Consider the following 26,070-nt stretch of genomic DNA (forward strand, 5'->3'; position numbering starts at 1 on the left):
CGGGCCCGGCCCCTCGCGATGGCGGCGCCGGCCCCGGGTGGCGGCGCGGCCGTGCCGGAGGTGCCCGAGGCGGAGCGGCTCTTCCTGAGGCAGCACCCGCTGCTCAGCCCCGCGGGGCCGGGCAAGGTGCGCCCGTGTGAGGGCTGGGGGGCACCCTGAGGGTCCCGAGGGGATGGAGCGGCCTCCCTGAGCGTCCGTGATGGGGCCGGGACCTCGTGGCACCCGATGGGCTCGGCCCCAGCGAGCTCCTGCCCCAGGTGTTTGTCAGGCGGAGGAAAGGCGGGGAGCAGGGCGCTGGTCTGTCCTGCCCTCCTCTGCCCTGCGATGGCTACGGGAAGGGTGATTATGATTAGACTTTGGAAGGGGCTGCCCAGGGAGGTGATGGAGTCCCCATCCCTGGGGAACGACGACGTGAGTGCCATGGTTTGGTTGACAAGGTGGGGATCGGTCATAGGTTATACTTGATGATCTCAGGGGTCTTTTCCAGCCGAATCGATTCTGAGGTTCAGTGGGATAATCCCCTGGGTTTCCTGACCATTAATGTTTTTTTCAGGTGAGGTGCAGGCTGACAGGACATGAGCTGCCGTGTCGCCTGTCAGAGCTGCAGGCTTACACCAGCGGCAAGAAGTACCAGCGGCTCATAAAGGCAGCCAGAGAGTTTGACTATGGCACGTTTGAGCCCCACATAGTGCCCAGCACAAAGAATTTGTACGTATTCTTCCTTCTGTGTGTTATGCTTTACACTTTGCTCAATCTCAGACATAAAGTGGTTGGGCTTTACAAACTTTGTTATGGGTTTGGGGAGACTGGGAAAGTCTTTACAAAGTCTTATCAACTTTGAGCAACTTACAGTGCTTGTAAGTGAAAAGTTGTGAAGTCAAAGCACACTTTAACTCTGTTGCTGGCCCTTTCTGTGTCTGTCAGACACCAGCTGTTCTGCAAGCTCACCCTCAGACACATCAACAAGCTTCCAGAGCATGTCCTGCGCCACGTCCAAGGGAAGCGCTACCAGAAGGCCCTGAAAACTTGTAAGTAGCTTTTCTGAAGCTGTAACCAGATAACATTTCTTTCCTGAGCTGTTGAGATTCCAGTGGATCTCTCTGAAGGGGCAGTTTTGTTTAAATTCTCAGCAGTGTGTTACTATGTGTCCTCCTCAGCTAGGAGGGAAGGTCTCAGATGCAGGGAGCAGTTGGCCTCAGGCAAATACCTTGGAAAATCCTTCCTTGAGAGGATCAGCTCTTAAACTCCCCCATGCAGTGTGATTCATGTGTCCAGCACAATCTGTGTTAACATCTTCCCTGATCCGTGATGCTGTCGATTATATGGATGTATATTTGGATTGGAGCATGCTGTACTTTTGAGTTGCATTTCCTACAAGGTTGAGCTGGGAATGGGAGGACTCAGGGCCTGGGCAGCTGACCAGTGCTGCCTGACCCTCGCTCTTAGATGAGGAATGCCAGAGGGAAGGAGTGGAGTATGTCCCTGCCTGCCTGAGACAGAAGAAGCAGCGGGGACAGCACCCTGATGACCAAACAAATGGGAGCAGGCAGCCTCACAGGAAAGAGGAGTTCTGGGAGCCGAAGTCCAGCGAGGAGGATGGAGAGGAGACAGACGACAGCATGAGTGACCTGTACCCACGTGAGTGAGAACCTTGGTGTCATCCATGTCCTGCAGGGAGTTGGTTGGTTAATTTTCTCCTGGTTTCTTTACAATTGCTGCCTGATGCTGCTGTGCCAGAGGCACCTGACTTCATCCAGCTGGGGATCCTTGGGTTTTGGAAAAGCTTACCACCACTAAATAAGAAATAGTTAATGCTAAGTAAGAATGAGTTGGATCATGCAAGGTGTGAGGGAAGGGGATATGAGATCCACTGGGATTTGCTGCTTTAGAAATCTCCAGTTTGTTTCTCAGCAAGTGCTTGACAGAAGGTGGTCAGGCCGTTCTGCTGCCTTAGATCTGGAGGTGCAAATCCACCTTGCTGCAGCAGCAGAGGTGTAACACATGGCAGCACCTGTGCTGAAGCTCCCGGAATGGGAATAGAAAGAGCACCAAGGCACATTTCCAATAAAACACCCACGTGTTTATTTCCCAGGTATTTCAGTAGTGACACATACATGCCTGGTGACTGGAAGCAGCTTGGCACATCATCTTTAAAGTTAGGGGATGCAGAGCCTGTGTGCACAGGGAACTGATTTTGAGCTAAATCTTTGTATTTTAGCTGCGCTCTTCCCCGAAAAGAACCCATCAGCTCCACAGACCACAAAGGGCACGGATGACTTCGTGACAGACAGCGAGGACGACGAGGCCAAGCAGAACGGAGACGTGAATGGAGAGCACGGGGCAAGGAGGGATGGCAGCAGAGCAGTTGACAACAAGAGAGGAAAGGTGGGAGTCAAGCCGCTGCCTGCAGCAGCAGGGGGTGTGGAGCTGGGATCCCATCCCGTAGGAGTTCCAGCTATTCCTGTCTGGGAACCAGCAGAAGGTGCAAAGCTGTTCAGAATAGACTTTCCTTGTGTGCCAGACAGTGACTTGCATCCCGAGGTGTAAATTCCTGCCAGGCAGTATTTATCCTGGCTGCGGTACTGAGGGATGTTCCTGCCTGTACAAACAGCTCATCTTTGGTGGGATCCTGCCCCACACTGTCTCAGAAGGAAAGCTGATGTTTGTCACGTGGGTTCTGTAATTGTCCTCCCTATACACAAACACAAATTCAGCCCTTTTGCAGTCATAGAGTCCCTCTAGACCCTTTTCCTGCCCCTTCTGAGGCACTGCCTTACATGACATCGCTGATCCTGCTGAGTTAGATACATAAAAAGGGATAAACCTTTGAGGCAGGCACTGTGGAATGGGCTGGATCCTTTATAATTATGTCAAACTAGAAAGTTAGGGCTGGATAAAGTTTGGATTCATTGCTGCAGGGAGCCTGCCAGTTTGTACCTAATGAAATCATCAGAAAGGGCTGCTGAGCTGCAGGATCCTGGCTCCATGAGCAGGGCTGGACTCATTCTAGCTGTTGAAGGAGATCACACTCAGTTTATCTTTAAGCTGTCTCAGGCAGGATGTTGGAAATAAGCTGATTAACTTTCTTCCCTACAGAAACAGACAGGCCCTTTAAAGAAGAAATTCAAGAGCCATCATCGAAAACCCAAAAACTTCAAGAAGGCAACCAATGGGAAATAAATTTTATGATAAATACCTGGCCTGAAGCCTTTTGTGTAACAATTCCAGTGGGAGCACAGGATGAAGTGTTTGCCCGTTCCAGTTAACTGTTACAGGTGTGGAGGGGAATAATAGGGTGGAATTAAGTTATATTCCAAGAGCTTCAAGCCAGCCTCACAGCAAGGGAAGGATGTCTGCTGCAGTCAAGTCCAGGCAGCTCAGGTTTTTACAGAAAGCTGGTTTTTGATAGGCAGGAAAGCACAGCAGCTCTGCAGTGGAGCATCACCAGCCACACACGCCAAGTGGATACAAAGATGCCATTGTTTTATTTTGATTGTTTTCAAAAATCAAAACATTTTCAAACACAACTAAGGTACAAAATACAGCATAAAATGAGAATTTATACTTATTTCTTTTTTTTTTTCCCCACATAGAAAGCAAAAATATATTCAGAATGAATTCCAGAACACTTTGCAGAGCCAATTGGTAGCTGACATCCTGCTTGTGAGAGCTTCTCAGCCACGGGGAGAGGTCACTGGATTTCTGGGAGATGCACAAGTACAGCAGTGTAGGTAGGAAACCAGAATCTTCTGCATCAGGACTCACAGTCAGTAAGTCTGCACATTGTGCTGCCTAGAAGTATCTGATAATGCCCTCCACCTAACTGTGCCCCTGGAATACTGAAGTAGTCCTGCTGCAGGGGACAGCATCAGTTCCTTTTCTAGGGTCTTGTGTTGGAAAGGAGACTTGATTTTCACGGAGGAAACTGGTCAGTTTTCTTCAGACTAGTCATCCAGCTCCTTAGTTAGACAGGACACAAGGAAGTTGAGAAAGACAAGGGGCTACTTGCAGGAGTAGTTTCTGTAATTTATAAATACTATGAACATCAACAGCAGTTCAGGTATCTGGGAATGGCTGCCTGATCAGTCTAGAACCGTTGTAAGACCTGCAGTGAAACAGTGAAAGGCTCCTGTGCTGCAGATCTGTGACTGAAAGGACCAGTTTGTCCAGCCTGGAAGAGTCAGGCACAGGGAACCCTTCTCTTGCAAAACTTCCTTGGAAAGCAAGCCATCAGTGACCTGACCTTAATGCTGAATTTGCCTCCCATCAATATGGACATGGGAGTTAGACTAGATGATCTCCAGAGGTCCCTTCCAACCCTAACTATTCTGGGACAGCAACTGGCTTCCTCCAGCAGCAGCCCTTACAGAGGCTATTATCCCCTTAAGGTGATGAAATCACTGGTTTAACTTTCAACAGTGCTCTTCTATTTTTCATTAGTTCTTTCAGCCCAGTTTTCTCTGCTAAAAAGCAACTGTTTAACTGAACTGTCCAGGTGAGTGTCCTTATCAGGAGACCCTGAACAGCTCCCACTGGAGATGTTCACCTGCATTCCTCCTTGAACAAAGAGCTGAGCATCTTCCTCAGGGGAGACAACAGTGCAAGGAATCAGTGTAATGGTAGGAAGTTGGTAGGGCTCATGCTGTCTAGAATTCCTCCACAATCTAGTGGAACAGGTTCACACCTAGCTAAGAGAGGACAAAACGTCTCCTCTGAGCAGCACTAAGCATGGTCGTGGCACAGAGGTCGTGGCACTGAGAGGCCAAACAGGGCCTTCCTCTCCTCACCCTCACGAGTCCCTCCCGTGGAAGGTCCATCCCTGGCTGCTTCTCCACTGCCCAGGCTTTGCACTCACATTCCTCAGCTATAACCGTGTGCAGAGTTGGGAACGGGGGCCACTTCCACATTTCCTCCCTGCACAGCTCTGGGTGGTCTGAGATGGCAGAGAAGGGGCTGTCCTGGAGAGCTCAGCACCCCAGCTCTTCAGTCAGCTGGGACTTTTACAGCCAAGAGACTGACAGAAGTGAATCTAAGAAGCAAAGACTACAGATCAGGAGATTGACTGCTCTCATCTGGCAAGTACTGAGTGCACAGAAAAGGGGAATTTCTGTAATTCTCAAGACATTTTCACCAATAATCTGCAATTCAAATATGAATTTGGGGCATATATGGATGGAAACTGGTTAATAGCAGAAAGGAGCTTTTATTATGGAATCTGCAGCACAACTTGGCTCCCTTCTTGGGAGTTCAGGAGGGGCAACTTTGGGGAAAGAATGTAGAATAAAGAATTCTTTTGGCACAGAATTTCCACAGAATCTACCATTCTGTCTCTTCAGGATTATCTCCCCCACTTCCTTTAAATCTGATTAGCAGTACAGGATTCATGCTTAATACAGGGTTCTCTCTTGTTCCCTCAAGGGCAGAACTGGGACATGTTAGAAAACTCTCCCCCTTTTCTTACCCAGAAAGGGGTACAACTACTTTTAGGGGTTTTTTCTGCCTTCTGTTCAGGAGCAGGAAAGACCTCTCCCTGCTAAACAAAAGGGAATAACAGGCCTCTGAGCAGCAAAATAACAGTGATTTTCTTAGATGCTGCTTTCCACCTCGATAAGCAATGCTATAACCAGCAATGGAACTCGTTATGCACAAGACAGCTTTGATGAGGGCAAGAAAGGGGATCCACTTTTTTAGTTATAGCTACAACCCAACAGCACACTGAATGATCCAGCTGTATCTGCTCACCTTTCTGCAAATTTTAAGACATTGCTTACATTCCAGACAGCAACTTTCTACTGCAATTCACTGAAGCATCAGCAAAATGCAGGCTCCTTGGGTTAGTTCCAAATCTAGGAAGTTAGAATAAGCCTAGGCAACATTCCTTGAAGAAATAGGGTTTTATCTAATGTATTACTGGTGCCACAGTAAATAAAATTCAAAACATCTGTGCCTTTTATAGGAAGGGGGCATGTACGTGTAAAATGCTGGCAGTTTTTGTTGAATCCATAGAGAATCAGTTCTGGACTTAGTACAGTATGTCCCAAGAAGTGTTGCTATTCCTGTTACCACTCTTTTTTCTTCTCATCCATGGAGACTCCGCCGGGACCCAGTGCAACCACGAGGAGGAGCCCTCCAATGACAGACATGGTCTGGAAGAAATCGTATTTGAGGAAGTCGTGCATGGGCTTGTAGACTGGGATGGTCCAGAAGGCATTGAAGTAGATGTTGATGCCAAACAGCCAGATGACCAGAGTCAAGGCAGCCAGCTTAGTCTTGAAGCCGATTGCCACCAAGATAATCAGGGCTGTGCCCACAATGTTCTGCAGAATCTGCAAGGGGAAAAGCCATGAAAAAAGCCATTTACTTACACAGTTCTTAAACACATACACCAACATCAGAGCAGAGCTTGGATAAGTTCAGCTGTCACGGCACAGACAACCTAATAACATTTTTTAAAGTATTCATTTTATTTATAGATTTCAATAAGCATTGAGCAGATCCTGCAGGCCATCTAGGCACTGCTACTACATTCTAGATGCTCAACTCATACTTTAATGCTGGGATACTTACAGAAAAGAAGTTCATATCAAAGTGTAGCAGGGTCATGAACATGAGGACGAGCAGCACACGCCCCCCCAGCTGCATGTACTGCTTTGGGGAGCTCTCCCTCATGGTGGGGACACCAGCAAACATGCTCTTCCCCTCCGAGCGGGACTCAGCCAGAAGCAGCAGCAAGCCTCCCCCAAGGGCAAGATTCCTACAGAAATGGGGAAAAAGGAGGGGGGAAAAAAAAAAAAAAAAAAAAGCAGTTTAGTACAGCGTGCACTCTTCTATATCTGTAAAATCTTATCTGACAATTTTGATAAGGATCTGAGTGAGAGTGAGGAGTGACTTGCTCTGCACTGTGGGATGTGTTCATCTGTGTTAGACTTCCCAGCCCCAGCAGCACTGAGCACACCAAGGATCTGTGGGAACACAGCCTTCCAGGGAAGTCCAGCACCCACCACTCAGGTAGAGTTGCTCCAGTGGCTGTTACAACACAGATTTAGTTGTGTTAAAGTTATTCTGTACCTCAGGTTTAGCCATATATGCCAAAGTAGTTCAGAGGTTGCTTTGAGAAAACAGAGCAGCAGCACTGCTAAGAAGTTACACATTGACAGGGCTGTAGTAAGCCCAGAGTGTAGCTGTTGTGCTGTCCTCCCCTCAGAGGGGTGCAAAGGCAACAGCAAACCATCACTCAGGGCCTGACAGGAAAGCTCATGTTTATAATCTTGTCTTGTCCTTAGGGAAGGTGTTAAGAGGTTTAAAATCCCAGAAACCACTCCAGAGACTGCATGCTGTAGTTTTCTCAGAAAATGGCTTCAGTCATGCAGAAGCAGAGTTGCTACTTAGGCACGTAGGGAATAAAAGCAACTCTGATCCAGTGTAGACAGTTGGATGAGCTCTCAGCCAGGTTAGCAGCAAAAGCACTTGGATCCTAGTGGGTTAGGATTAGTCTTTGCCTTCCTGAGCCTGCTGTCTACAGTTCAACACAGACTCTCCTGATTTTTCAAGTGCTGTCATTTCTTGTTTAATGTAAATGCATCGTTTGTAAAAATCTTTCTAGTAAATACTATGTACAACTATCATTTCCTCTGCCACCAAGTGTCAGTTTTCATTCTGTTTCCATAAAAACTTCCAGAAGCAGGCATACCTCATCAAGAACTTCAGGTCCCACAGAATGCTGTATGCAATAGTCTAGGCAAAGAATAAAACAGGTTAAAACACCATAGAAATGACACTGAAGTTCTGAATTTCTGTTATAATCTCAAGTCTGTATCAGCCATAGCAGAATTCAATTATAAACACAACACAGGGAGGGAACCAAGGTAGGTTACATCAGCATGCTCCAGTGAGTCTGTGTAAAACAGGGAATGGAAGCCAGAATTTGATTTGTGCTTTAGGGCCCCAAAATGCCCTGGTTTGGTAGGGGAAGGATGCTACTAGCTAGGATCCTTTGTGGTGGGAACACAGCTGAAGGCCAAAGCAACTGCAAGTTCCACATTTGGCTCATTAACTGACATCCAGGTAAATTGCCAGTTACTTCTGCTAAATTGGTCAAGGTCAAGTATTGAATGAATGTCTCCAAGCTGACTAATTGCAATTACATCTATTGGGCACATCAGGAGAACAGAAGCAGCAAAATAGTTCAATGCCATCAAGGACTGGCACTAGGCCAGGGTGGAGAAAAATTCCAGGGTTCCAAGTTATATTTAAACATGTTGGGAATACTGGGGCTAAGAGGGATTTGAAAGGTACAGTTTCAAAGGGATGAAGATTTAAGCCTCCTACCTGTAATGCTATAATTCCAAACAGTCCAAAGCAGGCATATTGCACAAAGTTCCTACTCAGCACCAGGATACAGCCACCTGAGGTGGGGAAATTGAACACAGTTACACTTGGAAAAGCTGCTGCAGGAATGCTAACTTGGATTTTCCCTTTTTTTTTTCTTTCATGAAGTAACTGTTAGGGCCATCATGTTGTATTGCTTTTCCCTGAGAGGATAAAACCCAAAACCTTTCTCAAGTCTTCCATCAAAAAGCACTGACAACCTTCGTCACTTTGACATGAGGACTGGCAACTGCATTAAATTAAGGTGACCCTCTACACAAAATAGTGAGGGCAAAAAATCTAAATCCAGACACAAGTTTAAAAATTGGCTATCAGGAACAGTAAATCAGGGACATAATATAAACAGAAAAGGATTTTAACTCTCTCCATTTCTGATAGCCTGAGCCCACCCAGCACACATATAGCAGAGCACTCCCTTCTGGGATTATTTTGATTCCTAGGCTTTGGAAAAATTTCTGACACAAGCACCTCACTCAGGCTTAAGTGCACCCACCCCAGGGTAAGACTTTGCCAGGGAGATGAATGCCCATAAAAACAGGAGGCTTAGAAAGTCTCAACATTGCCCCATTTAAGAAAACATGAGTATTTAATTTAGAGAACTCTGGGTGTGGTTTGTATTTATGGATGCATGTACAGAACTGAAACCAGATTGTCCTGATGGATTCTTGGCATCTCTGACTCAGAGGCAGTGTGTCACAAGAAACTCTCCACGACTGCTTCCAGGAAAGGCTGGAGCAAGTCAATTCACAGTTCTTTTCATTCAGCCCATGTAGTACTATCAGTTCTGAGCTGTCAGGGGCTATTAGGAAATCAGTGAGGCATCCCACACTGCCACGATTCACAGTGCCTGCATGAGCCAGGGCTGCAGCCACGCTGGAGTGCTCTGCCATGCACCTGAACAGCCCCAGAGCCACTTACTCAGCTGCCCGAAGAGGTTTAGGAACACAAAGATGGAGGCCAGGAAGTAGCCACAGTTCCACGTGCCATCGATGTAGTCCCTCTGTTCACTCCACTGGAACCACATGCGGATGCCATCCTCCAGGAAGGTGCTGATCAGGCACAGCCGGGCCACGTGGGGCAGGTACTGCTTCGTCACCCTCAGGAACTGCACGGGCACACACGGCATTAGCAGGGAAGGCAGCAAAAGGGATACTGCAGGGATAACAGAGCCCTGCTCTCCACAGACTGAGGTCAGCAGTTCTCATGCACTCACGGTCACCAACATTTCGAGAGAAACTGGGACTTGGATTTAAGGAAATGCTTCTTCACCCACTGGGAGCAGCAGGGGAAACCTGTCATTCTCCATTGGACTAGAGCTTGGAAACAAGCAGAATCCAGCAGCACATTTCTGTGTAACAGGAACTGTACTTTGATGGAGCTCTTGCTAATGAAGGCTGACCTTGGTTTTAGTTTCTCTATCTCAGGGTTTCATGTTACAGCTCAACTATCAGATAGCCAGGAGCTGAAAGGGCAATCCTGCTCCCACCCACATACTCCAGCACTCACCACCCTGGAACAACCCAGATTCAGGGAGCCAGGCTCATAGAAAACAAGTTCTGTACAAATTAGAAAACATTACACAATTTTTTGCCAAGCTTCTTCCCTCCAACAGCTCAGAAAAACAGCAGCAGCAGATCTTAGATCTACATGACCACTGCATGGAATTGCACCCTCTATCCTCCAGGCAGATTCTTACTTCCAAAAAAAGGAGCATCCTCTGCAGAAAGGAAACAGACATTTACAGCCACAGTTCAGCGCAGTGGTTAAAAGGAAATGATATCATCATGCAACAGATGCTGAGCTTTAGTTTTGGGGAATGGAAGATGTATCAGGGCCCCCTTCATCCTGCAGGCTCCTGGGGCAGTCTGCTCTGCAATTGCAATAATTAAAGAAACAAATACAGAACTGCCAAACAGATTCTAGAGGGTCATGTTCTATAGGGCTGTGGGGTGCACAGGAAAACTTACTGCCACTAGGTTAGGACAAGTGTTTATTTGTCTGGGCAGCAGTGGTTATTACTTAATTGGGACTTCCACCAGGAAGGAGATAAAAGCCATTTCTGACAGTTTATTCCTGCCAGCAGCAGTCAGTCAATACTAAAGACTACGCAAATGACAAGCCTAACTCACTGTGCAACTATAGATTATCACAAGAAAAAAGTCAGCAAACATGCTTAATAGTCAATTAAATAGTTAATATTGGAACAAACTGCACTGTTGTACTGCCTGTATCCAGAGTCTAAGGGTCAAAATTCACCTTAATCAAGTGCATTTTAAGTGCAGCTGTACTCTGCCTCCAGGCTGCCACTTCAGGCTTTTTTCAGCCATGTCAACAGTTGGATGAATGAGTCAGAAGAGAATTTCTGATCTTTGTCACTCACTGAATGAGACACACATCTTGGTTTACAGCTTTCCTCCCTCCTGGGTTTCACTGTGAGGTTCAGGAAACTTGCTGAGGAATACTAAGAATGAAGTTCTTACAAGCCAGAAGTCATTTGTAAGATACAGAACAAGCAACTTTGGTCTAGAAAGAAATGAAAGAAGGTAAGTGCTGGGAATCTGTAAGGAAAGGATAAAAACAGTGCTGTGGAAAGGCTGAAAAAAGCAACAAATAATAGAGAATATCTTCCTCCAAGCCCCATCTTTCCTGTTTTGAAGTGGGTCACGGGTGCTGACCTCATTTTCCTCTCCCCTGGAACCAAACAACCCTGAACAGCCCAGGTGAAGTATCCAAGAAGACACTTAACATTTACCTGTTCTCTTGGCATACAGAGGAAATTTAACACCGGCCATTAAACACGAGTGCACACATCCAATGGGCTCCAGACAAGTCAGAGAGGCTGCAGCCTACGGCAGCTCCAGCACTAAGCAACCTCATGGCACACACATCATCCCTGGACACCCACAGCTCCTGGAGCTGCACTCAAGTTGAGCCTCCTGTACACAGCAAGCTCAAATAAGCTTCAGAAACAGCCTGTGGGAACAAAAATCCAAGCCAAAGGAACCAGGAGATCCAGAGAGAAAGGAAAACAGCTACAACACAACTACAGGAAGAGAATGTAACAGGCATCAAGTGATTTTACAATTAGAGGATCTGGGTGTAAATCACTCAAGTAATTTAACTAAAGATGGAATAAATTACAAGAAACATGAGAGCCACAGCAGTGGGACTGAATGAATAGCACCAGTCACCCTGGGTTGGTCCCTGCACAAGCACCATGTGGCTCAAAAGCTGCATCCTGAGCCCACTTCCTTTAAGATTCACACAGACAGATAATGGGAAACTTGGTGGCTGCAGTTCAGTATCTGCAGCTAAGGAAGGGGACCTGAAACACACCCTGCACTGAGCACAACACATCCTAATCCAAACTGTTTGCACTGATGGAGGTAGCAGCATTAAACTCACGACATCAAATAACTGCATGGCTTTTTCTGCTCTGGGCTTTGCATCAACTGCTCTCCTCCCATCCTTGGAAGAGGTGAAACATTGTGAGAAAAGACAAGAGAATGCTAAATAAAACTATTTTAAAGAAGAACAGCTGGTTCTGTGTTGGCAGCCACGTTACTGACATATGCCAGAGGGGCTTTGTGTTGCCACTTCCCCCTCTAATGGGATTAGAAAGGCAAAGATAGATTTAAAGGCTCCTTTAAGTTTAACAACCAAGGATGTACAAGAAGATCCAGGGATCCCATAATTAAAGCTCTGCTCAACCCCCCATTTTTCTAAAGGAAGACTGAAACATTCAAACCCATAAAAACTGACCAAGAAAGAGGCAATAAAGTGATTCATTTTGACCCCACCTCCAATAGTTTCAAATTTGCCAGAAGTCCACTCTGATAAAAGTGTATATACAATGGTACAATTACAGGTATTTAAAGTCCAATAAATGGACATGAGTTGGGAATTTTTGCAGGTATGTCCTGTCCAAGCACAGAAGCCTTTTCCTGTGTATTCTTGGATCAGGGAAGTTGTGACCATGGTGAGGAACGGCACATTGCTCATCTACACAGAAACCCTCCTGAGCTGCACAGCATTATTAGTCTAGAGCTTCTGATAAAGCATATCCAAAATATCTTGTATACTTTTAAGGGATTGCTTGGTTCTGGGAGAACAAATACCTCCAGCAGCCTGGGACACCACTGATCTTACCTGGAAGAGGATGCTCAATCCAATGGCAGAGAGAAAAATCCCTTCCTTTCACCAACCTGGATATATTCACTCAAAGAGATCCCACCCAAAAATCACAGGGACAGCAACAGCCATTACATTCATTAGCCCAATGCCTACAAAGTGCTGTAAAAACTGGGAACAGGCTTTCCCGTTTATTTCCAAAGGCAGGATGAGGGCTCTGACCCACTAGAGCATTGCCAGCAATATTAATCAAGTTTTTAATTGCAGGAAGATTTCTCAAAGCTTTTCCCTTCTGAAGTGTGCTTTATACCAATTCCCTTTCCCAAAAGGCTATTTATTAATGAAACCTTTTCAGTGGTACTTTTAGTAACTTATTGCATTTTATTATCACTGTTCATGGGAAGATTTTTCCCCAGCCTAACCAGAACAGGCTATTTGGCTGATAATGATAAACAATCAGTGCACTGTCACCACGAAGCTCTAGAGAACATTTCTAAATTCAGTTATTTTAATATAACAGACAAAGTTCAGATTAACAATGAAATGTTTTCTTCTCCCTTCCATTTTCTGCAAAATAGGATATTAAGGACAAGAAATAGGGGTTCAAACTGAAAGAGGGGAAACGTAAGCTAAATGTTAGGGAGAAATTCTTCCCTGTGAGGGTGCTGAGGCCCTGGCACAGGGTGCCCAGAGAAGCTGTGGCTGACTCATCCCTGGAAGTGTCCGAGGCCAGGCTGGACAGGGCTTGGAGCAACCTGGGATAGTGGAAGGTGTCCCTGCTCACAGCAGCGGCTGGAACAAGATGGGCTTTTAAGGTCCCTCCCAACCCAAATGGTTCTGTGATTCTATATCACATTTATCTGGACAAGATACATCAGCATTTATCTTGGAAAATTAAATAAACCCCCCCAGTCTGGCTCTCCCTTGCAGCCCTCTCACTGCTGTACAATGACTCAATAGTCTCCTTGCATTTTTGTCCGTGAATCTTTTTTTTTTTTTTTTGAACAGCAGAAATACCAAGCACCCACATTCCTAAGGATTTATTCCTAAAGATTATTACAGACATTAGGAAAGTTGCCTGAGATCTGCTCCCTCTTAGGAAGGGATTACAAAGGAAAGACAGTCCTAAACACTCCATGCAGGCCCCAGATACAGCTATTTTCAGTACATGATGGCTGCACTGAAGGGGTTACCATGTAATATTTTAACAAAAATCACTAAAAATGGGCTTAATTTCCGAGTATGTAAATTATTTAATTAACAACATTGGGCTGGTGTTACAATGTCTCCTCCACTGCAGTCCTTGGGAATTCCTTACAGCTCAGAGCAGCCTATTACCAGCAATCCCATCCCCAGTACTGCTCCTCACTCGACCTAAACACAGAGATAACTGAACCAAGTGAAAAAACCAGAAATCCTCAATTTTTTTCCCTGCCAGTTCAGCTCCCCAGTTCAATGGTGAGAGAGAAAAGGGGAATGTAGCCTTGGGAGAAGTAGGACAAGCCCTTTCACTGACAACTGGCTGTCTGGCAAGCTTAGCTGCCTGTAAGACAGTGCACTAGTTCACCTCTGGATTAAGAGCCACTTATTACTGCTGAGTATCTTGGCATCTAGGGCATAATTTGCTAATTCAAAGGGAAATTACAGTATCTGAGAAAAGCTAAGCGTTACTGTTTGAATTTAAGGAACAGATTATTCTTGCTTTTGTAAGAGACATTCAGGATTTCCTGATAAGCCGTGGAATTAGCTATAACATTCTCCCACAGGGTTTTTATACTACAGAAATTAAGACTCATTATGTGTTGAGCACTAGTACAGAGAGTGGAAAAAGCAAGAACATCACTGAGAATGCATTCAGCTCCCAGAACAGCCATTGTCCAGCCTCCACCAGGGGAGTTTCAACACAATTTCAGTCCAAATGTTCCAAGCACTTTTTTAAATCCAAGATGAACTAACAGCTCATGTAATGCCAAGTGTTAACTTCACAATATATACCAAAGGTTAGTGTTTAGCAAGTCACTCCTACATTGGTGTGACACTAAGCTTTAGCAGCACAGACAGTACTCGAAGGTTCTGACTGAGCTACAAGGCAGAATTAACACAGGAGTTATTACTCAGAACACCATAAAAATTGTTTTGCAATCTGATGGTAAGAGTAGCAAAACTCCAAATTCTGCAGCTAAAGGCAAGACTCATCTTTAAACAGGATGTGGCCAAGCACAAGTAGATTTGTCCCATTTAAAACTCACTTCAGGAGGAGGCAAACTACATTTAAGCTGGACAAAAGAGCTTTCAGCAGAGTGAAAAAAGGGGTGTTAAAGACATCTAGAAATAACCCCACAGGAATAAATAGAGAGGTGTTATAAAAAGGTCAGGACGAGCGTTGCAAATTTTGGCAAGTAATGTGAACACTGCAGTGATGGTTTACTTTCTCCTCTAAAAGGAGCAAGAGGACAAGGTAAACAGAGAATGACCAAGATAATCCAGACATCCCTTAAACTGAGTATTCCACACACCACAGGAAGCTCTGTCTCTAAATCAAGTCTTCCTTCTTCCATCTGGGGGTGGGGAGGAAGTGCAGAACAGGTTTTCCCAGTGAAATCAGTGAAAGACAGAGGCAGCACAGCCCCCTCAGAGCTGTGACGTTTTATCGTGCACCACACAACTCACACTAAATCACAGCAGTTGTAGAACCAGGCAGAATCAGATTTTCCAGCCAATTTGCTGAATATGATTACTCGCTGCCTCTTATTGTCGATTAGATGAATCACCATGACTGTGAAGATCTTTGCAACACCATCCCCAGCAGTGCAACTACTTACACTCAAAATATTCCTGTTGTCACACATTGTTAGAGATCACAAACTTCTATTTAAGAGAGAAATCACTCGGGCCTCCACTGAAATAAACGTAAGAAGGTTTACAAAACAACATCAGCTTGTTTGCTTTCCTTTTGCCCCAATCCTGAGCACAGCACCACAGTGCTGACCAACCTTTTCCAGTTTGGGCTTCCAGACACGGGTCAGGATTTCACGAAATCACAGAATGGTTTGGGTTGGAAAGACCCTAAAGCTCATCTCGTTCCAACCCCCTGCCATGGGCAAAGAAACCTTTCCCTGTCCCAGGTTGCTCCCAGCTCCATCCAGCCTGGCCTTGGACACTGCCAGGGATCCAGGGGCAGCCACAGCTGCTCTGGGCACCCTGTACCGAGGCCTCACCCCCCTCACAGGGAAGAATTTCTTCCTAATATCCTACCTAACCCTACCAGGTTGGATAACCCGGTCACTGTCCCATCCCTGCCAGCTCACACTGGGTCCCCACACCCCTCCGTGCCCTACTCACCAGCCGTGACGGCTCCTGCTCTCCTTCCACTTAATCCCTCCTGGGAGAAGCCCTGTCCCCAAGGAGAACTCGCTGTACGAGAGGCTCGGGCGCTCACTCGAGGGCACGGGCGGCCGCTGGGCCTGCGGCGGTGGGAGCCGGGCCCGGGGTCCCCTCGGAGGTAACTTACAGGAAACTTACAGGAAAGACACAGACGGACTACTTCCAAGAACATGTAGTGAGAAGGCAAAGTAGAATGGGCACAAATCGAAAGAGGGGAAATCTAGGGCGGATATTGGAAAGAAATTCCTCCCTGTGGGGGTGGTGAGGCCCTGGCACAGGTTGCCCAGAGAAGCTGTGGCTGCCCCATCCCTGAAAGTGCCCAAGGCCACTTGGACAGGGCTTGAAGCACCCTGGGATAGTGGAAGGTGTCCCCGCTCATGGCACGGGTTGGAAGGAGACAATCCTTAGGATCCCTTCCAGCCCAAACCACTCCATGACTCTATAACTCCATAAACCCCCCGCCCCGCCACAGCGCGGCCCCGAGGCGGCAGCGACCCCGCCGCCATCCCGGACTGGCTCGGCCGGGCCCCTCAGCGTGGCCCCGGCGCACAAAGGCTGCCGGGCAGGCGTGGGGGGGAAGGCGAGCGGGCACCCACCTGGTCGGCGAAGTCCTCGGCGGTGTTCATAATGTCGTTGTGGCCCATGGCGGGGCCCGGGCTGGCTCTGGGCGGGCGGGGCGGTGGCGGGGCCGGGCCGCGCTCGGTGCAGGCGCTGCCACGTCGGACGGGCCGGGCCTTGAAGGCGCCGCCGCGCCGGCGCGCGGGGGGCGGGGCCTCCCCGCCGGGACACGCCCCCGACACGCCCCTCAGCGCTCTTAAAGGGGCCGCGCCCCCGGCCCCGCTCCTGCGTGGCGGGGGGGGGGGTCTCTCATTCCCTCGGGGCTGCCGCCCCGCAGTCCCCGGTGGGAGGCCAGGCTGTGCCCCCGCCATGGAGAAATATGAGGTGCTGCTGCCAGGCTTAGGCTCTGCTCGGCAATAAGCGCGTGGCTGCAGCGTTGTGGGGGGGTAGATGGTGCTGGAGGTGTCAATGTGGGGTGCATGGCCCTGAGGAGGGGCATGTTCCCTGGGCAGGGACTGTGGGTACAGGTCCCTTTAGGGACATGCCGTAAGTGGCTCTGAGCGGGTTTAGTGGTGCTGGAGGGGTTTATGAGGGGACATGGCCCTGGGGAAGGGGCGTGGGTACCCCTGGGAGCAGCACACAACCGTGGGAGGGGGAGTTGAGTGGGCCTGGGGGGGTTACATGGTCCTGGAGGGGCTGTGGATCGCCCTGGGGGTGCTCTCAGCGCAGGGGATGCCCTGAAGGGGAGGGAGGGGAAGGCCTGTGTCCCAGTCAGGAGTTGGGGTGAAGGTGGGTGTGCCCCTAGTCCTGCCATGGGGAGCTGGAGGCCTTCCCTGTGTGGAAGCTTTCCATGGGGAAGCGAGTGGAAGGGGTTTTTGCCTCAGATGTTCTGCCCTAGCTGAGCAGGTGCTCTGGGGGTCTCCTGTGCCTGCAGGTGCTGGAGCAGCTCCAGCCCGGGGCACTGGACACCATGCTGGCAGCTCGGCTGAAAACAGATGAGGGTGTCCAGAAGAAATATGCAATAAAGCAGGTGAGGAGGTGGTTGCTAGGAAAACAAGAGTTTGGCATGTTTGTTTTCTCCAGGGGCACCGTGATCATAACAGGAGACACAGGCTGGGCAGCTCAGCTGCTGTGAAAGAGTAGGCTTGCTCGTTATTGTGCTGCTTTTTGGGAAAATGGGAGATTCAGATCAGTTTACTGGAATGCTGAGGCTCAAAGTGGGGAAAGGGCAGCAGCCTAGGTAGGTCCCCTCAGTGTTCTCACCTCAGCTCCCTGCAGCCCTGACAGTGTGGGAGAAGCCCTGGCTACCACACACTCATTTACAACTCTGTTTTACCTATCTCCTGACGCCAAAACTGCCCCAAACATTACAGATTTGAGCTAGCATTGAAAATTTGTGTCACCTCACACAGAATTTCCAGTCCAGTCACCGTGACAACAGTGTTCTGGCTTGAAGTTCCCCTGTGTTTCTTTTACAGTCTCATCCTTGTCTTTTGTTTGGTGCAGGTTGAATGCATTGACCAACACCAAGCAAATGTGGCCTTGAAGGAGGTATTGGTGCAGTCTTTTCTTTACTACTTCACTTACAAAGACCAAAGTCTTAATAGAAACAAGTCTTTTATCTACAAGGATTAGCTGAGTAAATAATAAGTAAATCAGGTAGGACTGTTTGTGGGGTGTGCTCTCTGCCCTCTGCTTGGGCTCAGGCCAGGATTTTGTATTAATTGTTGTTATTTTTGGATATGTAAATTCAAATGGACAATTCTTCTTGGAGAATAGTCCTTTCTTAGAGTTTTTATTTGTTTTGTGAAGCCAAGGCAAAACTCATGCTTTTGGCCTTTAAGCTGAAGGAGAACCTTGGTCTGTTTTAGTTTATTATTAATAACTCAATGTCTAGAGAACATATTTAATGATATGCTCATTTCTCAGAGTTGGACTTTTTTAATGTGAATGATTTGACTGGTTTTCTCTGTTTGTTGCACTTTTTTTTTTTTTTTGGTGCAAATTTGTTGCAATGCCTCGAGTAAGAAGCATCAGAAATACTCTTAAAATACCAAAAATGGTTGCAATGAAATATGTGGAATAGCACATGATGGATGAGTCTCACAGTGCCCACTACACACAGCATCTGGAGTTGGAAAAGAGTGACAAGAGATGTCTCTGCAGATATTTTATCCTGGTCAGAGAGGTGACCTCTTTCTGTACCAAACGTGGCATTACCAGTAAAACTTGATCCAATTTTTCAGTTGAAATAAATATTGAAATCCATCTATTGAAATAAATGCAGTTGTGCTCTCTGGGAGCGTGGCTCTTTTTAGTTTTTCTGTTGTGTCTGCACAGCCACAAACACAACTACAGAAGAGTAACTTGAGTTCTTTTTATCTTCCACATAATCAGCAAATTTGCTGAAGTGATTAGGATTTGTTAGAGCCCTACACGGAAACCACCTTCAAGGAGGTAAAAACCTCTTGTGTCATTGTATTTGCTGAGGCTTGAGCTTGCATGGAGGTTACAGGAAATAATGGCTGCACTTGAAAAATCGTCCTGACTTGTATTCTAAGATGTGTTTTCAGGTTTGGATGTTAGGAACTGAAGAAGGGGGTTGTTCACACATCATCCCCCTGTGGATCAGTTTATATCCTTGGATCTGTCAAGGCTGTTGCAGCACTGAGTAGAGTCTGAGTGAAATATTTTCCTTCTTTCCACACTTGTGGATGCAAATATTTAACAGAGCTGGTGCTTTGGAGAAGTTTGATGAGAAATGTGACATGAACAAGTCAGGAACTGGCTTAGGGTGTTATTTAAGGTCCTGTTAAAGGGAAGGACTGCTATAGAAAGCTCTCTATTTTATCTTTTTTTTTTATTCTATGCAGGCAATGGATTTGCTAAAACTCCGCCATTCACACATCTGTACTTACAAGGAATTGTTTGTGACTTGGAATAACGAGGTGAGAATGGAACAGGATTGGTTAAACTGGAATGTGTGGCTTATGTTCTAGGCACATAAGCATATTCACAGATTTAAATTTGGGGTCATTGGGGTGAGATGCTAAAAAAGAAGGTTATTTGGTTTCAAACAAGCCTGGGTTTTTTTGACTCCTGAATGAACACACTAAAAAGACGTGAATATGTATTTGTTGGAATCCATCACATGGCAGACTCCCAGATTCTGATGGGAATTAGTGAGCAATTCAGATTTTCATGCCTGCATGAAAACCTTTCTATAGGGGATCATAAGAAGCTGAAAGCCCTGACTTATTTATTTGCAGGTTTTCTTCAGTGCTTGAACAGAATCTTTGATGGTTTCGTGGATGTATAATTGATTTGAATCATCCCATACAGCTTCAGATAAGATGCTTGATAGTGGTGGTTTGTTTCATTTGCTAAAACAATGAGCATGCTGTATTTTTAATGAAAGAAATTAAATATTATCTCTTCTGTGAGGGAATAATCATCTCAGAACCCTTTTGTACTGTGAACATCACACCCACCAGTTTGGTTTTGTCTTTCTTACCTGCAAACAATTAAGCAATTTTGGTGTAATGTTTTATTACAGGTCTCATCTCCGTTCCTCTGCCTGGTAATGCAGCACTCAGGGCAAGGAGATCTTTCAGGTCTAATCGAGGAAAAGAGGCAGAAGTCAGAAAAGATAACAGACATGGTAAAAAGTACAGAAGAGGCACCTGTTTGAACTGAAAGACTTGTTGCTTTTGTGGTATTCCTTCTTTCTGAAAATCCTCCCTAAAGTCTTCAAAGCACGGGAGGGTGGTTTTGGAAACTCTCTTCTGAAAGATATTTGAAAGTTACTGTCTTTGTGTGACACTTTCATGTCTATTTCTCTCCACAGGTGGTTCAGAAGTTCCTGGGACAGATGGTGGATGCTTTGTTTTACATACACAAACAAAATATTTGGCACAGGTGAGCAGAAATCTCATTCTCTTTGTCTGACAGGCCCTTGTTCTTTGCAGTGTTGGTTCAGCACAGTGCTCAGAGGCAGGGATTTTTACTCTTCCAAGAGGAGAAGTAGGGAGTAGAAATTCCAGACTTTAGATTAGTTTTCTTTTACTTCTGAAGTTACCTACTTCCTGAGTTTTGTCTGGAATATTCATTTGACTGAGGTATTAGCTCTTGTTTTTTTGAATGTTAAAAATTGCCCATCTCTGTAAATGCTCACATTTTGGTGGCTGTGATGGACAAAGTTTACTTTGTGTATCTGAATAAGAGACAACCCTTGCATTCCATGCTCAGATCAATTTGTGTCACAAGCACAAATTTTAAAGCATTTAAAGAAGAAAATAATTGTATTTTGGTTGATTATCACTTGTATATTAAAAAAACCCCAACAAAACACAAACAAAAAATGTCCAAACCAATCCCCCACCCCCCTGCCCCCCCCCAGAAAACCCACCACAAATATCAACCCAACCCTTCTGAGGGCTAAAGATGCAGGAGATTTGTAATGATATGTAATTAGACTCTAATTTCACAGGCTGACAGAAAATATTTGTGTTGCAGAAATCTCAAGCCATCAAACATCCTTGTGACTGGTGGAGCATCCTTCATGCTTAGTGACTTCAGTACTGAAACACTTATGAAAGATGAGCTGAAGTGGAGAATAAGAGTGGAAAAAGGTAGGTATTTGTTTTTTCCTATTGTATTTTTAAAAGATTTGGTTGTGGTGGATGTTTTTAGTCCTCAGAGAAAAATTAGGAAAGAGGAAAAAGTTATCTTCCCTCTCCTTTCTCTGCATGAGACTATTTGTCTTCTAAATAGGATTTTCACAGGCAGTTGTCTGCAGCATTAATTGTGTTTACAAGTGAAAATTACAGATACGTCTGTGACTCTGAGCTCTGCAACCAAAACAGTTGGAATCCCTTTTAGCTTTATACTCAGAAACATCTTAGAAAATTGTTCTTTAGTTTACAGTGTGTTTTGTGGTCTTTGGAAGCACAATGCCAGCAATGTCACCCTGTGATTCTTGTTTCTGCAGACAGCAAGTCTTGGATGGCTCCAGAAACATTTGGGTTTTCTTTTACTGAGAAATCTGACATCTGGTCTCTGGGCTGTGTCCTCCTTGATATGATGAGCTGCCTTGTTCTGAATGTGTGTAAGAGTGATTTATAAGGGATTTAAAGGGTCCTGGGCTCACCAGGATATCTGTAAATGAATTTGTGAGAGCTGTCTGACACTGTGCTCTTCCCAGGCAGAAGAGATAACTTCCTTACTGCAGGATATCAGAGGGGACAGCAGCTGCCTTGAGGGAGTCCTGACACTGATGCAGGATGGAGAAAGCAGCTATTTGCCTTTCTTTCCAATTTTACTGATGATGCTACAGATTGAGCCCGGCATGAGACCCACAGCAAGGTGAGTTCTGGCTGCATTCCCTTTATTGATTTTGTCCTAAACCCCTCCTACACACACAAATTGGGAATGTTAGCTGCTGTTGGAAAGGGTTGAGTTAACATTGCTTATCCTCCTGCCTCAACAAATTGAGTTATTAAAGACTTGATGTTCATTCAGAGTGGACACTGATATGCACAGGTGTCCCTTTTTGCAGTTATATTACAAATTCATGTTATACACAATTTTATGAGCCTGAACTTGACACCTAAGTGTGGCTTGTACAGTGTGAGCTCTTTCATTAGTTGTTTTGAAGTAAATTGTTTTAAGTTCTGTCAAAAATAATCTAGTCTAGAAGTAATATTAGATTTTTTTAATATAAAAATTAAACAATGCCAGTAGATATTCTTTTTTACCTTACCAGTTCTAACACTGGTGCTGCCTTTGTCTCTCAAAATTCTAGGGATCTGGTCACTGTTCCATTTATTGGGAAATGCCTGGCTTTTGCTGGTGACACCTCAATAAAACTGAAGAAGTCTGTGTCTCCCATAGTAACAGATGTGCTCTTTCAGGGAGGAGTTGAAAGTGTTCTAGGTAATAAGGAGAATAAGATTAATGTCAAGGTGATTTTCATAGGAAATAGACCCTTCCAGTCAGGATGGATTCTACCTGGAAATAAATTCTTGGACACTCATTTTACCTGAAATAAAATGGAATCCTCTTTGGAGCAAGGATCACTACAGAGCCTTTTCTCTAAACTCCTAAGATTCTCAGCCATTCCTACTGCAAAAGTTAAGCAGGGTCAGAGGTCATTCCTCAGAAGATTTGGGAGCTCCACTTTGTTTGCATTGTAACGTATTTGCCAATTTATGCTACAAAGGATCTGCTCCATCATTTTCCTTCTAAGTAAAGGAAGATGTTCTTTTAATCTGAAAAGTCTATTGGAATAATGCATTTAAAGCTCCTGTTCCTGCTGTGATTTAATATTCCAACAGGTCCCCAAATATATATATATATATATAATGCCAAATACATTGTGAATCATCACACTTTGTAATAGTGAAATGTTTGATGAGTTGAGGGAAAACAATCAACAGTCCTTTTTCAACAATCCCAAATTTCACTATTTTCATTCATATGAATTCACATCTAGCACAAAACACAGACAATTGGAGTGCTTTGTGTTTGTGTGGAATGGTTAGAAGAATTTCCTTGGTTTCTTAGACTTCATGCAGGCTTCCTGGGATATTGAAGAAGTCCAGGCTAAAGGCATTCAGCACCTTGCCAGCTTTGTAAAGGATAAAAGTGGTAAGGCACTATTTGATCAATTTATTTATTTATTCTGCTCCTTCCTTACACTTTGAGATAATAGGAAGAGGAAAAATTTCTAATGTCAATAAATGAAAATGAAATTCCTCTCTTCCTATTTCTCCAGGCCAGTAGCTGATAGGATTGTGTTGGTTCTTGTTCTGTACATGCTTTTGTTAACCAGCAGAGGTGTTCTACTGGATAAGAAAAATGGGCACTGGAAAAAAAAAAAAAAAAGTGATATTTAAATTGGCAACAGACTGACATTTGAGGAAGGTGATTTCCACAAGTCCTGGAATGACTTGGGGGTAATTCCTGGGGCTGCAAGGCTGGCAGAGCAAAAGGAAGCTACACCTGGCTAATTCCCGTGTGTCTTGCAAAGCTGTGAGGGTGAAAGCTGTCTACTTTCTCCCAGAAACTGCACATTTTTCAAATGAAACTTTCAGATCAAGGTTAATAGTTCAAAGCACTGTGTTAAATCAGTTGTAAAATGCTCTGTCCTTTGACAGCACTTTAGTGCTGGGATTGGCTTATGATGTTAAAACTTAGGGTTATTCATAGCTTTAATTGATAAAGAAAAAGAATAATTTGGTTTTTCATTAGACTTACCTTTATCTTCAACTTAAGAAAGCTTTACTTGGTAATCCAGTGGGTTTTGGTTGTAAATAACAAAATGAATCTGTGGGATTCTCATCCAGTCCTGGTGACAGCAACACGAGGCTGTGCTCACATCTGGCTTGTTTGGCACTACTGCACCATGACTGAGTGATGCTCTCAGCTTCACAAGTGCTCAAAATGGACCCCTAAAAACCATCCAGTTTTCCTCATCATTTATCACATATTTGTGGGTACACTGAGTAGCTGTATGGGGTATTCTGAAAGCTCCAAGTGTTCCTGGAAATAGGAGTTGGGGTGAAACACTTTGCTCTGCAGATTCTGAACTGCATGGCTTGGCATTCCCTGCACCCCAGCACTTGCTGCATTCCAGTGTTGGCTACACTTGGCTGGCACAGCCTTCAGCTGTCTTAAATAGGAGATATTTTCCACACAGATTAAAAAAAATCACTCTGTTTTGTTCTCTTTGATTCAAGAACCTCGTCTCAAACAATTTCTTTTCCCCACAGCATTCCCCTGTCTGCTAAAATGCACAGAAGTGATCACTGGTGCCATGAAGACTCACATAGATTCTCTGGACTTACAAGTAGAAGGCTGCACTTTACTGCTTGAAATTCTTAGTCAAGGTACAATTACAAGACTTCCTCCTTCTGCTGGGTCGTGTAAAGATTAATGGAGCAGATAATGGGTTCAGTAATGATTTTAGGGGATGAATGTAAAGAACTAAAGGAAGTTAAGCAGCTTTCTGGATTCTTGTGGCCTTCCTTCAGGACTGGCATACAGGAATTGTGTGTTAAGACTTAATTTTAAATATAGATACTGATCTTGTCCAACCAAGTTTGTTTTCATGTTATGTAGGGTGTTACCAGAGTGCATAAATAAAAGACTCACTGTTTTGGTATTTACATTTGAAACCATAAAAGTGGTTTTGGGTCTCCTGTGTGGTCCTTGCTGTCACTTTCACGGCAATTTACCCAAAACAACCTGATAATGACACAAGCTTAAAAATACTGAGAATTGACTTGCAGAAAATGAAAGTTTAAAGTAACTTTTGCTTATTTTATGTGAAGTAGTGCTGTTAATTGAATGTTTTGCTATGCTGACAGCAGGGCAGGAGGGTTCAGATTTCATTCAAACCCACTGAAATCTTTGTTCTATTCCAATGTTTGTGGTGACAGCTCTGGAACACGGGGTGATGATGGCCCTGGATGAGTGCGTGGCCAGCTGCCTGTTAGACACAGTGAGAAAACACTCTGAGAATGAAGAGTTCCTGTCATCACTCTGCACATTATTGATGATGGTTTCAGCCAGTGGTGGGTCACCTTGCTCATTCTTTGGGGAATATTAATTTATTTTTGTTTTCTGAAACAAATCCAAGATACAATGCAGAAATGGTGGCTTCACTGAGAGTTGTAGATATCTGTGGGCATGTATTAGTTTAATAGTGGTAATATTGGTAAGATTGACCAGATATTGATAAGAGAACACCCCTGAAAGTATGATATACAATGCTGAGGCTTCAGGGACTTACAGGACCCCTCTAATAGATACAATTCTGTATTTCCTCTTGGTTTGGAAGCAAGTACAAACTCTGCAAATAGTGGTGCTTGAGATAATGAGGGCATAGAACCTGAATCCTATTTTGGACTGTGCCATGATGAATGGAAACCATTCTACCTAGTTCTTCTGCTTTGTTTCCTTCTGAACTTGTAATTGCTAAATATTTGTAGTATTTTTAGTTGTTTTCAGTGTCAGTTCAACAGTCATCAAAGACTGTTTTTAGAAATGGTTACAGAAGGATTTAGCAGCAAGGGTGTAACCTTAAAAAAAATTATTACAAAAAGTCATGTGTGAGACCAAACTATTTTTATCCAGCGTTTCCTAATTCTGAAGCTTGGTTTGAATCGTTAAAATGGAAACAGGTGAAAAATTGTAATTTACACCCCCTCGGTTCCTTTCCTGCTCGGTGAGTTTAAAGTCTGTGAGGAAAAAGGATGGGCAGACATCCATTTGAAAGGATCAGCTGGGTTAAGTGCATCTTGTTAAAGAATTCGGTGTGTGCTCTTGCTTTCTTTTGTCCAGCTGATGGGCTCATGTTACCGGTTTGTTCTCTCAGTTTAAATACGTTTAGCGCTGCCTGTTTCGAGGCCAGTGAGTGAGACAAAAATACCGGGTTCTATAGAATTTCTGTGGTTTTCAGAAGTAGCTGCGGAGAATCTCAGGAAAGCTGGAATCATTCCAGACCTTCTGTCAATTTTAAGACGTTTTCTTCATAATGACCAGATCTGCTTCTCTTGCTGTGCCGTTCTCTGGAGCTTGGCTGTGAGTGGTAAGTAGAACACAGCC

The 26,070-nt window shown here is 45.0% G+C and overlaps 3 protein-coding genes across 4 annotated transcripts in view; 2 read left to right on the top strand and 1 right to left on the bottom strand.

Annotated features, from left to right (window-relative positions):
- Positions 1-3,621, top strand: SURF2 (surfeit 2). The gene is made up of 6 exons (XM_042052322.1): positions 1-126; positions 554-708; positions 925-1,028; positions 1,447-1,638; positions 2,219-2,385; positions 3,097-3,621. The coding sequence occupies exons 1-6, from the start codon at positions 19-21 to the stop codon at positions 3,178-3,180; spliced, it is 810 nt and encodes a 269-aa protein (XP_041908256.1). The 5' UTR covers positions 1-18; the 3' UTR covers positions 3,181-3,621.
- SURF4 (surfeit 4) lies at positions 3,463-16,632 on the bottom strand. Of its 2 annotated transcripts, XM_042052321.1 has the most exons (7): positions 16,500-16,557; positions 15,342-15,418; positions 9,307-9,493; positions 8,329-8,405; positions 7,691-7,734; positions 6,568-6,754; positions 3,463-6,326 (listed from the first exon to the last, which is right to left on the bottom strand). In XM_042052321.1, the coding sequence occupies exons 2-7, from the start codon at positions 15,366-15,368 to the stop codon at positions 6,060-6,062; spliced, it is 789 nt and encodes a 262-aa protein (XP_041908255.1). In that variant the 5' UTR covers positions 15,369-15,418; positions 16,500-16,557; the 3' UTR covers positions 3,463-6,059. The 2 variants fall into 2 exon arrangements, with proteins under 2 accessions (XP_041908255.1, XP_041908253.1); XM_042052319.1 differs by lacking the exon at positions 15,342-15,418 and having other exon boundaries at positions 16,500-16,632.
- Positions 16,546-26,070, top strand: part of STKLD1 (serine/threonine kinase like domain containing 1) — a 13,116-nt gene continuing 3,591 nt past the window's right edge. Inside the window, exons 1-14 of the mRNA XM_042052789.1 lie at positions 16,546-16,845; positions 17,360-17,491; positions 17,968-18,012; positions 19,335-19,409; positions 20,018-20,122; positions 20,309-20,379; positions 20,977-21,092; positions 21,452-21,564; positions 21,665-21,825; positions 22,265-22,395; positions 23,026-23,109; positions 24,234-24,350; positions 24,903-25,037; positions 25,925-26,053. Of these exons, the coding sequence (XP_041908723.1) occupies positions 16,546-16,845; positions 17,360-17,491; positions 17,968-18,012; positions 19,335-19,409; positions 20,018-20,122; positions 20,309-20,379; positions 20,977-21,092; positions 21,452-21,564; positions 21,665-21,825; positions 22,265-22,395; positions 23,026-23,109; positions 24,234-24,350; positions 24,903-25,037; positions 25,925-26,053 (1,714 nt within the window). The remainder of the gene's footprint in view (positions 16,846-17,359; positions 17,492-17,967; positions 18,013-19,334; positions 19,410-20,017; positions 20,123-20,308; positions 20,380-20,976; positions 21,093-21,451; positions 21,565-21,664; positions 21,826-22,264; positions 22,396-23,025; positions 23,110-24,233; positions 24,351-24,902; positions 25,038-25,924; positions 26,054-26,070) is intronic.

Source organism: Corvus kubaryi, unplaced genomic scaffold, assembly GCF_017639235.1.
Source record: "Corvus kubaryi isolate FWS band 111438036 unplaced genomic scaffold, C.kubaryi_AGA036_p1.0 78, whole genome shotgun sequence".
Lineage (NCBI taxonomy): Eukaryota > Metazoa > Chordata > Aves > Passeriformes > Corvidae > Corvus > Corvus kubaryi.

What these genes read in the sequence shown, in the direction of transcription:
- SURF4 (XM_042052319.1), bottom strand. Translation starts at nt 16,547, where the DNA reads ATGGGCCACAACGACATTATGAACACCGCCGAGGACTTCGCCGACCAG. An exon ending in AAACCTCTTCGGGCAGCTGA is followed by an intron (nt 8,406 to 9,306) that starts GTAAGTGGCTCT and finishes TCCCCACCTCAG; the next exon opens with GTGGCTGTATCCTGGTGCTG. An exon ending in GACCTGAAGTTCTTGATGAG is followed by an intron (nt 6,755 to 7,690) that starts GTATGCCTGCTT and finishes CCATTTCTGTAG; the next exon opens with GAATCTTGCCCTTGGGGGAG.
- SURF2 (XM_042052322.1), top strand. Translation starts at nt 19, where the DNA reads ATGGCGGCGCCGGCCCCGGGTGGCGGCGCGGCCGTGCCGGAGGTGCCC. An exon ending in GCCCCGCGGGGCCGGGCAAG is followed by an intron (nt 127 to 553) that starts GTGCGCCCGTGT and finishes TGTTTTTTTCAG; the next exon opens with GTGAGGTGCAGGCTGACAGG. An exon ending in GTGCCCAGCACAAAGAATTT is followed by an intron (nt 709 to 924) that starts GTACGTATTCTT and finishes TGTGTCTGTCAG; the next exon opens with ACACCAGCTGTTCTGCAAGC.